A 19,039-nucleotide genomic window follows, 5' to 3' on the forward strand; every position below is an offset into this window, starting at 1 on the left:
TAAATGAGGAGGAAGTGGTTTGAGTTCAAGGAATGGGGGTTCTTCTATGGAAAGTTTAAGTGATTTTGGAATATGTCCAAGCTCCCCAATCTTCGCATTCACCGATCTTGGCAGTGGCTTTGATCCCTCTAAAAAGTTCATACATTCCTCCACTTCTTCTGTGCTGGATTCCGTGGACTTTGGGCTAACCAAAAGCTTTTCCAGTGGGTCTTCAATAAAAATATCCTGCACACTATACTCAACAATATCATCAATAGCATCTATTCTATAACAATCAGAAGATCCAGGATATTTCATACTACGAAAAACATTAAAAGTTACCTTCTCATCATTCAACCTCAAAACTAACTCACTTTTTTGAACATCTATGAGAGCTCTTCCAGTAGCTAAGAAAGGACGGCCTAAAATAAGGGGGATCTCACGATCCTCCTCCATGTCTAGCACAACAAAATCAACTGGAAATATAAATTTATCAACTTTAACCAAAACATCCTCTATAACCCCTCTAGGATATTTAATAGACCTATCAGCAAGTTGAAGGGAAATAGTGGTCGGTTTAACTTCTCCAATCCCCAATTTCTCAAAGCATGAATAAGGCATAAGATTTATGCTAGCACCAAGATCACACAATGCTTTGTTAAAATTAGAATTACCTATAGTGCAAGGAATGGAGAAACTACCTGGATCCTTAAGCTTTGGAGGCAATTTATTTTGCAAAATAGCTGAACATTCCTCAGAAATGTGCGTTGGAGGCAATAGCTGAACATTCCTCAGAAATGTGCTTTGGAGGCAATAAGATATATTATTTCCGTTGCGTTTCCGGCCACCGTAACCGGTCCTCTTTCAGTTTTCTCGTGAATCTTCCAAATCTTTCTGCGAAATATGCGCCGAAAGAAGAGAGAACGATCAAATGTTCCCCATCCAGAACTGCTGCCACATCTGCTGCATCACGTGTATCACCAGATATATCGCCGCAAACATCACTAAAATGGGCAGTGTCAGCCGAGAAAACTGAAAGAGGACCGGTTACGGTGGCCGGAAACGCAACGGAAACATAAAATTTTCGAAAATAACATGAAATTTTCGGCCACCTTGATTATTTGTGCAATATTTACAAAAACAACAAAAACATGCATAGGATGTTTTAGAAATTTTACCTATCAACCCATTGAGGTTGATGAATGGCACCAACTAAAGTGTGAACACTTTAGCTCTTGAAATGGATGACAATCTACAAGCACACCTCCTTTCCTTCAAGAATTAGGCCCACCACTAAGTTAGGTAAAACCCCTTTTGATTTGCACTAGAAAATCAAAAGGATTTTTCAATGAGAAGATTTTTATTCTCCAACACTTGAAGAACAAAACTAGAAGAAAAATGGAGAGAATTGTGTGTGTGTGTGTTCGGCCAAGTGAGTTGAGAGAAAGGGGAGAATGAGTTAATTCCTTGTCTTGGTGTTGTAAAAAGCAAAAGTGAAAAGTTGCCTGCCATGCAATTTTTTATTCAAAATATTCTCCAACCTTTGATCTCCCAAGCATGCAAACCCTAGCATGTCTTGCATGTGGGCTTGTAACTTTTACAAGGCCCATGGACTTTTAATTGTCTCAAACATTTTGAGCCCAACTAGACTTTACTTGATTTTACTCAAGCCCACTAGCTAAATAATTATTTCCAATTGGGCTCTACAAGGCCCAATTAATTCAACACTAGAATAAATATAATTATTTAGACTCTACTAGGTCCACTAGTGTTTAATTAATTCAACACTTGAATTAATTTAATTTAGTCCACAATAATGTTTATGAAAATCACAATTTTCAACTACATTATTTACTTGGCCAAATTTTAATCTTAGGAACACTTCCATAAATTAAAATTTATATTTCTCTCATAGAAGTCATACTTCTAATTTTCTTTACGCTTATAAACACATTTATAAGCCGTTCAACACATTGAACTATTTTACTTCTCATCGGGATTTACAAAGCTAGTACTTGTGTGGCCCTCAATGGTTCATTGATACAACTAGCCGTGGGTTCACATCTCAATGTGATTCGGACTAAACATGTTCTTATACGAGCATACCCCAATTGCTCCATTCTTACTTATCAACTCTTTGATAGTAAGAACGTCAGAACTCAAGTCTGATAGTACCCAACCAATCACGTTAAACGCCTAGCAGCATCGCTTACGTGATTCCCTAGGTATCACATGATAGTGCCTGCAAGAACCATTCAATTATGGTTAGCGTACAGTACGGTCCCTTCAACTCATATATCCCGACCGATTCGACAACTATTGGTCTATCGAGAGTTGTCAATGAATCGATACTATGTGTCATGTTGTGGTTGCATCGATGGTGTAATCTATGAAACCCCTTTCATAATTACCACCATACTCTGATCAGAGATTTCAACCCACATATACATGAAAAACACATAGGATATCCATACCCGTAGGTAAGCGGTGAATCCCCGACTACAATGCATCGACTCCTATATGTTTCGCCGTAACACCCAACCTTGCCACCTAATGACCCCATAAGAGTCGGTAAACAAGTCAAAGTGAAACGCTAGCACATAGAGTCTCAATGTTGTCCCGGGTCATAAGGACTAATTCTGTACAACCATAAACCAGGACTTTTCCACTCGATAAGTGAGAACCACTTGGAAAGTCCTTTTATGGAGGATTGTTCAGTGCACTCTACCAGGAGCACCTATCTGCATGTTCGGACATCACAATGTCCCCTACCAATGAAACATGGTACTCACATCGCAGACACTAGTCTCTAACTCGAGCGACCTTTATCCTTCTTAGTGGCGGCTGAATCGACTAGGAACGGTTTAGAATATACAGTATTCCAAATATGAGTTTCATGATACTCATCATATGAGCATCTCATATTCTTTCTACTATTTGTATATTCAAGGACTTTATCTATGCAACTAGCATGGGTATAAAGATAAAGATGCGCCAAATTAATAAATTCAAATATTATTAAAATAAAGATCGTTTATACAAAGAGTTTCATCGTGAACAGTCGACCAACATTTGGCTCGACGTGCACCTATTCTAACAATCTCCCACTTGCACTAGAGCCAACTACCTATATTCTTTAGACCCATTGATTCGCGATGCTTCTCGAATGATGGTCCTGGTAAAGGCTTAGTTAGTGGATCAGCAACATTATCTGCGGAGCCGACTTTGTCAATCACGACATCTCCTCTTTCCACGATCTCTCTGAGAATGTGGTACTTTCTCAATACGTGTTTGGACTTCTGATGAGACCTTGGCTCCTTCGCCTGAGCTATGGCTCCCGTGTTGTCGCACATCACTGGGATAGGAGCAACTCCATTTGGAATGACGCCCAACTCTTGGACGAAATTCCTAATCCAAACAGCCTCCTTTGCTGCAGCCGATGCAGCAATGTATTCTGCCTCAGTGGTGGAATCCGCAGTACTGTCTTTCTTGGAACTCTTCCAAGAGACAGCACCACCATTGGGCATGAATATGAATCCGGAGGTTGACTTCGAGTCATCAACATCGTTTTGGAAGCTAGAGTCGGTATAGCCTTCCAATTTTAGTTCTCCACCCCCATAGACCAAAAACAACTTATTGGTCCTTCTCAAATACTTGAGGATGTCTTTCACAGCTTTCCAGTGTGGAAGACCAGGGTTGGATTGATATCTACTCACTACACTTAGTGCAAATGCCACGTCAGGACATGTAGATATCATCCCATACATGATACTACCAATAGCCGAAGCATACGGAATTCGTGTCATCGCCGCTATCTCTGCATCAGTCTTGGGAGACATAGACTTGGATAGGGACACGCCATGACACATTGGTAGATGTCCTCTCTTGGTATCATCCATCGAGAACCGCTTCACGATGGTATCAATGTATGTGGACTGAGTGAGACCAAGCAATCTTCTTGATCTATCTCTATAGATCTATATTCCCAATACAAAAGATGCTTCACCCAAGTCCTGCATTGAGAACTTACTTGCTAACCATATCTTTGTTGATTGCAACATTTCTACATCATTCCCAATGAGTAGAATGTCATCAACATAAAGAACAAGGAATGTCACAGCACTCCCACTGACCTTCTTATACACACAGGGTTCCTCAGGATTCTTAGTAAAACCAAACTCTTTGATTGTACTATCGAATCTGAGGTTCCAGCTCCTCGATGCCTGCTTAAGAACATAAATAGATCTTTGAAGTTTGCATACCATATGCTCACTTCCGATGGATGTAAACCCTTCAGGTTGAGACATGTAAATTTCTTCCTTAATATCCCCATTAAGGAAGGTTGTCTTCACATCCATCTGTCATATCTCATAGTCATACCATGCAGCTATGGCTAGCAATATTCTAATGGACTTGAACATCGCAACTGGAGAAAAAGTTTCCTCATAGTCAACACCTTGTCTTTGAGTATACCCTTTTGCTACCAATCGCGCTTTGAAGGTCAATACCTTCTCATCCGCCCCAAGTTTCCTCTTGTAAATCCATTTACACCCTATGGGAACAGTTCCCTCAGGTGGATCTACAAGATTCCACACTTGGTTCGAATGCATGGAATTCATCTCAGATTCCATTGCTTCAAGCCATTTGGATGAATCGGCATCCGATAACGCTTCCTTGAAGGTCCTTGGATCACATCCAAGATTAGGCTCATCATGGCCCTCTTCAAGAAGCAGACCATACCTCACAGGTGGTCTCGAGACTCTCTCGGTTCTTCTAGGAGCTTGTATCTCCTCACTTGGCTTCTCGGGTGTGGGTTCTACAACTGTGGGTGTCTCTCGAACCTCTTCGAGTTCTATCATCTCGCCTTTTCTATCTAATAGAAATTCCTTTTCCAAAAAGGTTGCGTTCCTGGAAACAAACACCTTTGTTTCTTGGGGATGATAGAAATAATATCCAATGGAATTTCTTGGATATCCCACAAAGTAGCATAAAATGAATCGACTATCCAATTTATCTCCCACTGTCTGCTTCACATAAGCAGGACACCCCCATATTCTAAGATAAGAATACTTGGGAGGCTTACCCATCCATATCTCATATGGAGTCTTGTCAACTGCCTTTGTATGGACATTGTTCAACAACAGTGCCGCTGTTTCAAGCGCATATCCCCAAAAGGATGGTGGCAACTCCGTGAACCCCATCATAGACCGAACCATGTCCATCAAAGTCCGGTTACGACGCTCCGAAACACCATTCAACTGCGGTGTAGCGGGCGGAGTCCACTGCGAGAGAATCCCATTCTCTCTAAGATACTCTTGGAACTCGGCACTCAAGTACTCACCACCTCGATCCGATCGAAGTGTCTTGATGCTTCGTCCCAATTGTTTCTCTACTTCACTTCTGAATTCTTTGAACCTTTCAAAGGCTTCAAACTTGTATTTCATCAAATACACATACCCATACCTCAAATGGTCATCGGTAAAAGTGATGAAGTAAGAATGTCCATGCTTAGTGGTGATGCTAAGCGGACCGCACACATCGGTATGGATCAAATCCAATAACCCTTTGGCTCGCTCCGCATGGCCCTTAAAGGGAATTTTGGTCATCTTTCCTTTTAGACAGGATTCACAAGTCGTGAGAGCATTAATATCGGACATATCAAACATGCCAACTCCCAATAACTTGTTCATCCTTCTTAGGGATATATGACCTAATCGAGCATGCCATAATTGTGTCGAATTAAGAGTATCTTGTTTGCGCTTATTTGTTGTTGTTATTGTTTGGACATTGTTAAGTGGAATATCTTTTAATTTTAAGGTGTAGAGATTGTTTTCAAGTTCACCCGTACCAACTAAACATTCATTCTTGTAAATATTGCAAACACCTTTGCTAAATAAACAAGAAAATCCATCAATATCAAGCATAGAAATGGAAATAATGTTTTTAACCAAGTCTGGTACATACAAAACATCTCTCAAAACAAGCTTAAAATCATTGTTCAATATTAAATAAACATCTCCTACGGCTTTGGCAGCAACCCTTGCTCCATTGCCCATCCTCAGGAAGGTCTCACCCTCTCGGAGCCTCCTACTTCTTCCCATCACCTGCAAATCATTACAGAGATGTGAGCCACAGCCGGTATCTAATACCCAAGAAGTAGAATTAATCGAGATATTTACTTCAATATAGAACATACCCTTGCCAGAACCCTTCTGCGCAAGATATTCCCTGCAGTTACGCCTCCAATGTCCAGGCTTTTTGCAGTGGTGACAGATGTCAACAGTCTTCTCAGCCTTGGCTGGCGCGGCTGCCACTACGGGACTCGGAGTCTGCCTCTTCAAGGGCTCGCTCTTCTTGGGGCGCTGGAAAGAACGCTTCTTTCCCTTCCCATGTGGACCGGTCTTCGTGCCAGATGAAGAGCCCACATAAAGAACCGACTTCTCCTTCTTGATGGTGGACTCAAAGGTCACAAGCATGTTCACCAACTCTTCAAGGCTGGGCTCGAGCTTGTTCATATTGAAGTTCACGACAAAAGGATCGAAAGAGCTAGGCAGTGACAACAGTAGCACATCCGTGGTCAACTCTGATGGCAAGATCAAATCCATGCCCACGAGCTTGTCCACGAGCCCAATCAACTTTAGGCCATGCTCATGGACCGAAGTCCCATCTCGCATGCGTAAAGTGATGAGCTCCTTTACTGTTGCATGCCTCAAAGGCCGAGTCTGCTCTCCGAAGAGCTTCTTGAGGTGCATATGAATGTCAGCAGCATTCTTTGCATCCTGGAATCGCCTTTGCAGCTCATCGTTCATCGAAGCCTGCATGTAACACTTCGCCTTCAAGTCATGGTCGCACCAATCCTTGTAGGTCTGCAGTTCCTCGGGACTGCAGTTAGTCGGAGCCTCATCAGGGGGCCACTCAGTAAGTGTGTATGCGATTCTCTCCGAGTTTAGGACGATCTTTAAATTTCTTAGCCAAGTGATATAGTTTGGTCCGGTTAGAACGTGTTTTTCGAGAATAACGGAAAACGGGTTGCGAATTGATGACATTGTCACAGATTTGTACTGAAAAGTAAAACAGATAAATGTTAATGACTATTTTAAAATATTTAATAAGATATAAAGTTTGGACTTTTACTTTATAAATTATCGCTCCCACTGTTTTGACATTTTCACTACCCTCTAGTGAAAACGGGAAACACTTTCCTCAGTAGGTACGTAAGGTCCAATTAGCGAATTGTGATCCCGAATAATATCGGCCATCACAACTCCTAAAAGGTAGTTTCCAATTGCATCGCCATGCAACCCTCTACGTATACTTTTGTCTCACGTTTGATTAGGACCCAATAATATGACATCGTTCATCTTTACGTGTCAAGCCTAACCCATCGATATTGAACCTTAATGGACGGTCGCCATGAGTTCCCTCAATAATATGAGCCGAAATCATGGGAGTTCCACGTAGTTCACATCACCATGTCGATGGATGTCACAGCTTTCTGGCACCCAGGGCCCCCTCAATAATATGAGCCGAGCCCCGAGTACGGGTAGCGTTCATCATGCATCCATTGTCGATGGAAGACAAGGAAATTATAAACAAATTTATAATTCCCCTTTTCGGACTTGATATTAATTTTGAATCTTATTCAAAATGAGGGTTTTTAATTTTGAAAGGTCTCATCATTAATTTTATTTTAAAAGCTCGCCATGTTTGATCGTATGTTTGCCGGATTCATGCAACTTTGTTATTATAATAATAATAACGCACATACTCATTATTTATAACATATCATGCATATATTATAAATAGAAAACAGTACAAGGATGATCAATTGCCCCAATACTAATGGCCCGTGTGAGCCAAACACGGGCCTAGGTCCAATCCTAGGGTAAATGCACGGGATGCAATGCAACTAAATTATTACATTAGCATCCAATATTACATGTCTTCGATCTTCATAATCACCAAGGCCACCATCTTCCAATCTTGATATTCCACTATTCTAATATTTACAATTAAATATCCATGGCACATAGGGATACATCTCATGGGGTGGGAACGGGCCATAAACCAAGCCCACTTTAAATTGATAATTATTACAATCATACAACACAAATATCCTAGCATACACCTAGAAAATTGGGCTTGGGCTTTTGATCATCCTTCATGCATAATATCACATATCATACACCATCAATTAATTATCACTATAATTAATTGATCTAATATTATATATCTTGATCCAATCACTAACCGCCACAATTATAAATTAAATTAACAAAGTATACAAACTCCTTTGTCTACTTTCAAATTAATTTATTTATAATCGAATTTCTTGTAAATCACAATTTACTATAAATAATTAAAGTCCTACTTCAATTATTTATTTTATGAGAAAATATGTACAACAATTGTAAATTTAAACTTAAGGGCCCAAAAACCATTTTTCACCAAAAATATTTTGGCCCATTTAAATTTCACAAATTATGTTGTACATCCAATGGCCCAACATCTCAAGGCCCATGACACTAAGATTCACCAAAACACTTTTGGAAACCCTAGTCGTCATTGCCGTCGCCGGAGCTCCGTCGCCGGATTCCGGCCACAACAAAATTTTTTTTTATTTTAAAAATGAAGCATTTCGGGAAGGGGCTGCCCCTCGGCTGCCCGAAATTTTCGGGCAGCCCCGAAAAACATTTTTTTTTGTTTTTCAAAATATTTCGGTCCTTGCATTTTGTTGCACCAACAAATCTCAAACGGTTAGAAATTGATCTCAACATAATATTATGCAAATATTACACAAAAACCGTAACAAAAGCTCGGATACCACTTAAAAGCGGACCGGTTACGGTGGCCGGAAACGCAACGGAACCATAAAATTTTCGAAAATAACATGAAATTTTCGGCCACCTTGATTATTTGTGCAATATTTACAAAAACAACAAAAACATGCATAGGATGTTTTAGAAATTTTACCTATCAACCCCTTGAGGTTGATGAATGGCACCAACTAAAGTGTGAACACTTTAGCTCTTGAAATGGATGACAATCTACAAGCACACCTCCTTTCCTTCAAGAATTAGGCCCACCACTAAGCTAGGTAAAACCCCTTTTGATTTGCACTAGAAAATCAAAAGGATTTTTCAATGAGAAGATTTTTATTCTCCAATACTTGAAGAACAAAACTAGAAGAAAAATGGAGAGAATTGTGTGTGTGTGTGTTCGGCCAAGTGAGTTGAGAGAAAGGGGAGAATGAGTTAATTCCTTGTCTTGGTGTTGCAAAAAGCAAAAGTGAAAAGTTGCATGCCATGCAATTTTTTATTCAAAATATTCTCCAACCTTTGATCTCCCAAGCATGCAAACCCTAGCATGTCTTGCATGTGGGCTTGTAACTTTTACAAGGCCCATGGACTTTTAATTGTCTCAAACATTTTGAGCCCAACTAGACTTTACTTGATTTTACTCAAGCCCACTAGCTAAATAATTATTTCCAATTGGGCTCTACAAGGCCCAATTAATTCAACACTAGAATAAATATAATTATTTAGACTCTACTAGGTCCACTAGTGTTTAATTAATTCAACACTTGAATTAATTTAATTTAGTCCACAATAATGTTTATGAAAATCACAATTTTCAACTACATTATTTACTTGGCCAAATTTTAATCTTAGGAACACTTCCATAAATTAAAATTTATATTTCTCTCATAGAAGTCATACTTCTAATTTTCTTTACGCTTATAAACACATTTATAAGCCGTTCAACACATTGAACTATTTTACTTCTCATCGGGATTTACAAAGCTAGTACTTGTGTGGCCCTCAATGGTTCAATGATACAACTAGCCGTGGGTTCACATCTCAATGTGATTCGGACTAAACATGTTCTTATACGAGCATACCCCAATTGCTCCATTCTTACTTATCAACTCTTTGATAGTAAGAACGTCAGAACTCAAGTCTGATAGTACCCAACCAATCACGTTAAACGCCTAGCAGCATCGCTTACGTGATTCCCTAGGTATCACATGATAGTGCCTGCAAGAACCATTCAATTATGGTTAGCGTACAGTACGGTCCCTTCAACTCATATATCCCGACCGATTCGACAACTATTGGTCTATCGAGAGTTGTCAATGAATCGATACTATGTGTCATGTTGTGGTTGCATCGATGGTGTAATCTATGAAACCCCTTTCATAATTACCACCATACTCTGATCAGAGATTTCAACCCACATATACATGAAAAACACATAGGATATCCATACCTGTAGGTAAGCGGTGAATCCCCGACTACAATGCATCGACTCCTATATGTTTCGCCGTAACACCCAACCTTGCCACCTAATGACCCCATAAGAGTCGGTAAACAAGTCAAAGTGAAACGCTAGCACATAGAGTCTCAATGTTGTCCCGGGTCATAAGGACTAATTCTGTACAACCATAAACCAGGACTTTTCCACTCGATAAGTGAGAACCACTTGGAAAGTCCTTTTATGGAGGGTTGTTCAGTGCACTCTACCAGGAGCACCTATCTGCATGCTCGGACATCACAATGTCCCCTACCAATGAAACATGGTACTCACATCGCAGACACTAGTCTCTAACTCGAGCGACCTTTATCCTTTTTAGTGGCGGCTGAATCGACTAGGAACGGTTTAGAATATACAGTATTCCAAATATGAGTTTCATGATACTCATCATATGAGCATCTCATATTCTTTCTACTATTTGTATATTCAAGGACTTTATCTATGCAACTAGCATGGGTATAAAGATAAAGATGCGCCAAATTAATAAATTCAAATATTATTAAAATAAAGATCGTTTATACAAAGAGTTTCATCGTGAACAGTCAGCCAACATTTGGCTCGACGTGCACCTACTCTAACAAAAACTCCGCCAAGCTAACGTGCCCGGTCGGCTTACATTGCGAGGGGATTCTCGAAATCGATAGATGCAGGGAAATTGTTCCCGAGTATCTAATCTCTATGTGGGATGATGCCATATGCGAATCCATGCTCGATGCTTCCCAGAAATTCTACTGTCCGTATAAATATTGTTCATCTTTGATGGTAAATGATAGCGGAGAAGTGATCAGGGAGGCGGAATGCCTCTCCTGCAGGAGATTGTTGTGCGTGCAGTGTAATGTGCCGTGGCATTCCGGAGTCGGATGCCACGAATTTAAGGGGCTGGATTCGAACGAAAGAGGGAGGGAGGATTTACTGGTGCATCAGCTTGCTAAGGAGAATAAATGGCAGAGGTGCCCTAGATGCAAGTTCTTTGTGGAGAAAAGTGAAGGATGCTTGCACATGACTTGCAGGTAGAACAACCATTTATCATTTTTTTTTTTGAGTAAAACCCGTAATTTCATTGCGAAAAATCGTCAATTACAAGTTTAACCAACCAAGCTGGAAATTCTCCATTCATCCATACAAAGGACGAGGGAGAAGAAAAGCAAAACGAGCCAATTAATGTGCAACTAAATTAGCCGACCGTCGCACAAAAATAAATTTTGAAATAATAGGGGTCAGAATTCGATCTCTGATTTCTGCCACACAAGAACCAATGTAACTAAGATTCTCCTGATTGATTGTGACAGAACACAACCATTTATCTTAATATCATTAGTTTGTTCAAAGAATGTGAATATTTGACATACAAAACACATAATATGAATCGAATGATCCTATCGATTATGCATTATAAGTACGCAAAACAATCATTAATTATCTTAACTTCCCCGTCGATTATATTGGTACTGTTTGATTCGAGGTAAGAGATGATCGAGCTATGTGGATGTGTAATGTAATATTGATGATCTGAAACAGGTGTGGATTTCAATTTTGCTATGCATGTGGAGGAACTTGGACTTCGACTCATGGTGGTTGCAGATGACAACCCTCCAAGAATTTAGACATATATTTATTATCGTTGGGGGTTTGATCTTTATTTTATTTGGTTCTTTAATGCAATATAACATAAGTTCGTATTTTATAGGTATATTTTTTTTAATCTTTCTAGACTCTAACAATATCATAACATCAACATATAAAAATGAGTTAATTAAAAAAATTAACATATAAAATGCATGCGTATTTTCCTCGATAGTAACTGTTTTTTCATGAAGTAATTTATATTAATTTTGTGTATGAACCTCACAAATTTTATAAGTCTAGAGATATAAATCATATATGTGTAATATATTATTAAAAATATCTATAATAGAGATGAAAAATGGTGTTAAGGTGATTTTTTTTTCTTTTTAATCTTATTTTTTAAAATTGTTGTTTAATCTTTTATTGACTTTTACAATTATGGTATCACTCTTGTTTAAATATAATAATTTCAAATTATGTTGTGGTCTCTCATTAATTTTACAATTATGATGTTAATTCTATTTATGGTCTCTCCCCAAAAAAGACTATGTTTTCAATTATAAACATGTTAAGTACAAATTTGAGTTTTGAACATAGAACTATATCGATCATATCAATAAACATTTATGCGAGTGAAACAAACGAAATTAAAGGACTTTACATATAAATTAGTAAATATTCATGTATTTTATGCAATGCGCATATGTCGTCACGTTAAATCTCCCCACGTAAAATATTTGGATCAATTAAATTATTACAGTTTCACGAGTAATACATATGCTCTATTCCGGTTCGGTCGACCCTACCCCTGCGGGCACTGCTTGCAGGGGTCGATCCAACGGCTCGGATTTTTCCGAGTCAATTTTTTTTTTTTATATGGAGGTGGGCCCGGATCACTCATGTGGAGTGATCCGGGCCGTTCATTGTCTGTGCAGGCAGTAGGGTGAAACAAACCCTCTATTCCGTCGTCAAATACATATGCTCTATTTGTGTTTTCCCACAAATTAAAAAATTAATATTGGATTAATAAAAAATTAGAAAAACAAATTTTATTAAAAAAGTTAAAGTTACCCTTATTAATGTTTTTCTAGATACAAAAATTGTCGAAATTAATTAATATATTTAATGAATAAAGATCTATTAATAATAATAATAATAATAATAATAATAATAATAATAATAATCGAAATTGTATCATATAACTAATTAATACACATTAACAACTATCTCTTAAATACTTTATTTTAAGAAATGATGACTAATTTAAAAATTAGCCATCCTTAATATAACATGTGGCACCAAATATATGATAACCACATAAAGAAATTGCTGGGAAAAGGAAACGTGTCTTGCTTTTGCGAGATATAATTTATCTCATAAATTTTTTTTTATAAGATTTTGCATGAGAGTTTTATTGAAACGTCAAACGTCGACCAATCTAACCTAACATTGTTTCAAAAATAAACTTAATTATAACATCTTCTCAAAAATCTCTCAAAAGCGTCATAAGCAATAAAATTTTAAAGTAACCCTAACCATATGCACATTCAGCCCAACTAGTTCAACCATCATAAGCAATAAAATCTTAAAAGTAACCTTAATCTTAAAAGCATCATAAGTGCGGAAAAATAGCTACGGTCCTCGGGTTATGTGCACCTGCAGCCCAGCTAGATCAACCATCAAGTCCTCCATTAACATCAACATGATGCTCACCTGCATCGATCGCACCTATTGAGTCTATTGACTCAGCAACCCTAACCATGATAACAAGTAATACATATACAATTCACATGTAACATTGAAAATACTTTTACTTAAAATAGCTTTTCATGAACATGCATAAATTTAGACATTTTTATTTTCATCATATCATATCATATTTCCTTTCATCATATACGTATACGTTTTTTTTTTATTGAATTTGGATCGTTAGTTGTGACTTTCCCATAAGCTGAAGGTCGATGGATCCATCTACGTGTAACCACGGTACTAGGCGACGGGGACATCAGCAACAATATCACCCATCAACTGAACATTGCCCTTACATATCATCGTATCATTATAATCATCATATTAGTCACAATCAGTTCCCCTCCTTCAATGTTTCATACTTCCATCACTTATAAAAATTCATGTATATATCAATCATTTTTCTTTTAAATCAAACATGCAACATGTCTTTTAGCATTAACGTTTAATCATATAATTTTATAAACATTTAAAATAAACATATTAACATTATTTACAGCATTCAGGGCACTGTCAGGAAGTTTACAAATTTTAGGTGTAAAATGACTGTTTTACTCCTAGATGCATAATTTTCCATAATTATCCCTAGACCTCGTAATGACGTCCCAAATCATTCCAAACTTAACCTATTAACTTAAAACACTCCCTTAAATATTCATTAGGCTTAAAATTTAGGTTTTCAATAATTTCCTCTATTCATTTTTAAATTTATACGTACATCTCGATTTTGACTCGTATTGACTCGAAACTTAACCAAACTTAAACCAAAGCTTACTAACACCTAAGAAATCCATATTCAACCCAAATCAAGCCAATCAAGACCCGTCAACCAGCCTAGAACTCTTACTGAACTCAGCCCTATTTTTGAAAGAAACCCTAATTCCTATGGCCATACAAGCTTCGACTCTTGCCCTTATCCAACTAGACCAGCTCCTAGCTAACCCTACTTAGACCATGTGTGAACCCCAGGGACCCTGCTGGACTGAGCCTACAAGACCTATAAGCCTCAGCCCCTCAACCCGTCAACTATAGCATGCGCATGGCTCTTCCTCTCACGCGATCCTCCTAGCCCTCAAACCGACTCTTGTGCAGCCACCCTAAGACCATAATGCAGCCCTATTAATTCTCCTGGTCAAGCCCTAAACGGCAGCTAACCATCGTGGCCTCAAAGTGTCCTAGCCGAAGAGTCTTTGTCCCACAAGAGTTCTATTTTCGAGCAACCCCTTCCTCCTTCATGTCCAGCCCTTGTGTCAACTTTTATAGGCCCTTAAACTCTCTTAAACATGTCCCTTCCCATAGCCGTATGATGGCAGCCCTTTCATGCACCATTAACACAAGTTTTGGATCATGAATTCATGAGTTTTTGACATAGAATGGCATAAAAACGAAAATAAATGCAAGGTAACATATTTTTTCATGTAAATATACATCAAATCTATAATATGGTGTAATAGATGAGAAAAAAATATATTAAGACGTGTCTTTGCGTATATTACGCTCGAAAAAAATTTGGCGATCCAAGGACGTCGACGAGGAGAAGACCCTATGCTGATTTTCCTTCCAAAACTCGCGAGTTTCTCCTTCAAATATTCGTGTTGTGTGTGCTTGGTGTGCTGCAGAAGAGTCCTTGTATTGTTGTGTGATGTGTGCGAGTGTTTTGTGTGGATTGTTGGAGGGTTTTTGGCTTTTTATTTTAGTTAAGACCATGGTGCAAGCTTGGACTCATTAGTCAAGTATAGCAGGCTCATTAAGTCCATTAGTTATTATTTAATATATTTTGTTTAGGAAAATATGTGAAAATATTACCTGAGTTCTCGAAAAGTTCATATTTTCATTGAAAATGGAATACCGATTAAAAATATAACTCGACGTATAAAATCACCTCAAAACACCTCATTTTTTAAAATACCACACAACATATGTCATATATTAAATAATTAAAAATAATTATTTAATAAAATATTTTCCCTCATATGGCTTCAGGTCTCTGTTTTCTCGATCGCGTCTCGAATAAGTTTAAAAACACAGTTTTATGTATTCATGTAGACAAGTGCATTTCAAACATGTAAGCATGCACACTATATTTAATTCATGCAATTAAAATCATTTAATTAGTCATTTTCCATTTTCTCTAGATTCGCATGCAATTAGGTTACGTTATCGCATTTTGGACCTTACATTTATCTTTCTAGAATATTGAATTTCTTAAACTTTAGATTTGATCTTTAATATTTTAAAGAATTTTTTTCCTAATAAAATATTACTTTCCTTATCTTGTAGAAATATATTCAAGAAATCCTATCAAAATCAACACAAATCTCTCTATACATTAAATAATAATTGATGCACCAGATGAGCGAGAGAAGCGAGATGAGCGAAATACGAAAGAACAAAGAGAGAATTTTCTGAAAAACTCGCAAAGAAGAAGTATCGTTGTTTCACTATGTTGCCGTGACGTGTTTGAAACACTTGATAGACGATATTCGTACAAAGTGTTGATTGAAGATTTGTTTTGTTGCTTTAAATTTTGGCCACACATATTTGCATTCTTGTGTTTTGGTTATGTTTTGTTAATTTTAAATATTTGAAATTTTAAAATATTGCAGCTAAACAATCCATAAAACTAAAAAATCGCAATTTGAAAAAATCCTCAAATTTTCAACCCCAATTTTGGAAATTGAACCCTAACCCTAGCCCCAATATCTTAAATTCACATACTCACTTTCATTTCTATTAAAATAATATCAATTCAAACACCAATTTTTATTATTTTTTCTTCCTTATATTTAATTTTTTAAAATATATTTTTTTATTACTAGCAATAGTTTAAAATTAAATTTATTAACATTGTTTCTCTTAATTTTCCAGTTTCAGTCACAAAACCTTGTAAGATTTAAATTTATAATAATTAAAATTATTAACATCGTTTATCTAAACACATATATAAGAATAACTACAAGAAATTAAATATATTAAAATTTTATAAAGTTACATTGATTGCATATATTTTAACATATAATTATTCCCTATTTTTTTACAAATAATTATTTTATTTATTTTTGTTAGACATATTGTCAAAAATATTGGATATATTTTTTATACAAAAATTTATTTAAAATGAATGAAATTATTTTAAGTTTTATTGTCTATTAATATTGAAAATATTGTTACGAGGTTTTTAAAAATATTATTTAATTAAATAAACATGTTGAATTGACTTGAATAATTGAAGTTTAATTATAATAAATTTAGTGCTGACTTATTTATTTTTTTCGTAAATTAAATCAAATAGAAAAAAATATTGATATTGATAAATAAAAATATTTTAAATAAATAAAAGTTATTTGCGTTCAACCGTTAGTTCAATGAAATTAAAAAAAAAGTGTTATCATAAATTACAAAATCTATATATTATATGAAAATTTTAACCAATATCAATAAAAGTCATGCAGAATAAATCCATAAAATTACGTAAAAATTTTTAGAAATCTGTGAGATTTTTTAAAAATAAATAGAAATTCATCAACTCCACGAAATTATATTATATAAAAAAAAATCAGCAAATATTTATAACGAATACACCCATCATCCATACGTTTTTCACATATAAATCTTTACAAATTTATATACGAGTAGATAAGATAAATCCGTATATAATTAAAAAAAATTAATTATCATCCTATTCTATGAACGTTATTTAAGATAAGATTTGACATCTTGATAAATCTTTCCAACGAAGAATCCGAATCCACATGGAATTCAAGCGACACTTGAAAGAAAAAAAAAACGAACTGTACGAGGAATACTCTACAAATCCCCTAATCAACTAAAATCTACATAATTACCCTTCAGAATTAAACCACCGCCGGCGCCGGGGTCCGGGGAGGAGAACTTATTCAGGAAAAAATGTCTGAATTGATGGAAGAGGCCTCCATTTCTCTCTTCTGCGATGACTCTTATCTCTGCTTGCTCTCCAACAGCAGCAGCGAAGAATCTGCTGACAATGGAACTCTAATGTCGGATGAGAAATTTGCTGAAGAACTTCAGTTCCAAGAAACTTTAATGGCTTCAATCATCACCTCCAACACCCCCCGAGGAGATTCACCACCAAAAGAATCAAAAGAAGCCGGGGAATCTTCCAAATCTTTCTGCGAAATATGCGCCGAAAGAAGAGAGAACGATCAAATGTTCCCCATCCAGAACTGCAGCCACAGCTGCTGCATCACGTGTATCACCAGATACATCGCCGCAAACATCACTAAAATGGGCAATGTCCACCGAGAAAACTGCACCGTTCTAACGTGCCCGGTTGGATTACATTGCGAAGGGATTCTTGAAATCGATGCATGCAGGGAAATTGTGCCTAATGACCTGATTTCTGCTTGGGATTATGCCATATGCGAATCCATGATCGATGATTCCCAGAAATTCTACTGCCCATACAAAGATTGCTCCTATTTGATGGTAAATGATAGCGGAGATTTTATACGGGAGGCGGAATGCCTCTCCTGCAGGAGATTGTTGTGCGTGCAGTGTAACGCGCCGTGGCATTCCGGAGTCGGATGCGAAGAGTTTAATGGGATGGATGCGAGCGAAAGAGGGAGAGAGGATTTACTGATGCATCAGCTTGCTAAAGAGAAGAAATGGCAGAGGTGCCCTACATGCAAGTTCTTTGTGGAGAAAACTGAAGGATGCTTGCATATGATTTGCAGGTAGAACAACCATTTATCTTGAATTTTTCCTATCGATCATACATTAATACTACTATATATGTTCATGTAAATGATGAAATATTGATGAATATAGGTAATTTATGTGTTATTACGTATTGGTATTTGATATGTATGTTGACGATTGAATATTAAATGATTATTTTCTAGCATAATTATAATAAGAAGGAGTAGGTTTCTTGTGAGACGGTCTCACGAATCTTTACTTGTGAGACGGTCTCACGAATCTTTACTTGTGAGACGGTCAATCCTACTGATATTCACAATAAAAAGTAATATTTTTTCATTGATGACCCAAATAAGAAAGTCGTCTCATAAACTACGACCCGTGAGATCGTCTCACACAAGTGTTTGCCAATAAGAATATAATTGTATCACATTTGTTGTTTAATAGTTCCATCTATTTATATCCTATTATTGTATGGATGTATTTATAGGTTTATTTCATTAATATTTAATTTCTGAAACAGGTGTGGATTTCAATTTTGCTATGAATGTGGAGGAACTTGGACTTCGACTCATGGTGATTGCAGATGACAACCCTCCAATTCGAATTTAGACAGTTATTTATTATCGTTGGGGGTTTGATCTTTATTTTCTTTGGTTCTTAATGCTATATATCATGGTGTTTTATGATGATATATCAATAATTTTGTGGAACAATGGCATTATCCGACAAATACTTCAAAAAAAATTGGTAA

At 36.8% G+C, this 19,039-nt stretch overlaps 1 protein-coding gene and 1 pseudogene across 1 annotated transcript; both read left to right on the top strand.

Moving 5' to 3' along the window:
- Window positions 1-667: 667 nt before the first annotated feature.
- Window positions 668-11,941, top strand: LOC140802901 (E3 ubiquitin-protein ligase RSL1-like; annotated as a pseudogene).
- Window positions 11,942-17,370: 5,429 nt separating this feature from the next.
- On the top strand, window positions 17,371-19,039 carry LOC140803938 (E3 ubiquitin-protein ligase RSL1-like). The gene is made up of 2 exons (XM_073159782.1): window positions 17,371-18,320; window positions 18,809-19,039. The coding sequence occupies exons 1-2, from the start codon at window positions 17,515-17,517 to the stop codon at window positions 18,873-18,875; spliced, it is 873 nt and encodes a 290-aa protein (XP_073015883.1). The 5' UTR covers window positions 17,371-17,514; the 3' UTR covers window positions 18,876-19,039.

Source organism: Primulina eburnea, chromosome 10, assembly GCF_022965805.1.
Source record: "Primulina eburnea isolate SZY01 chromosome 10, ASM2296580v1, whole genome shotgun sequence".
Classification (NCBI taxonomy): Eukaryota; Viridiplantae; Streptophyta; class Magnoliopsida; order Lamiales; family Gesneriaceae; genus Primulina; species Primulina eburnea.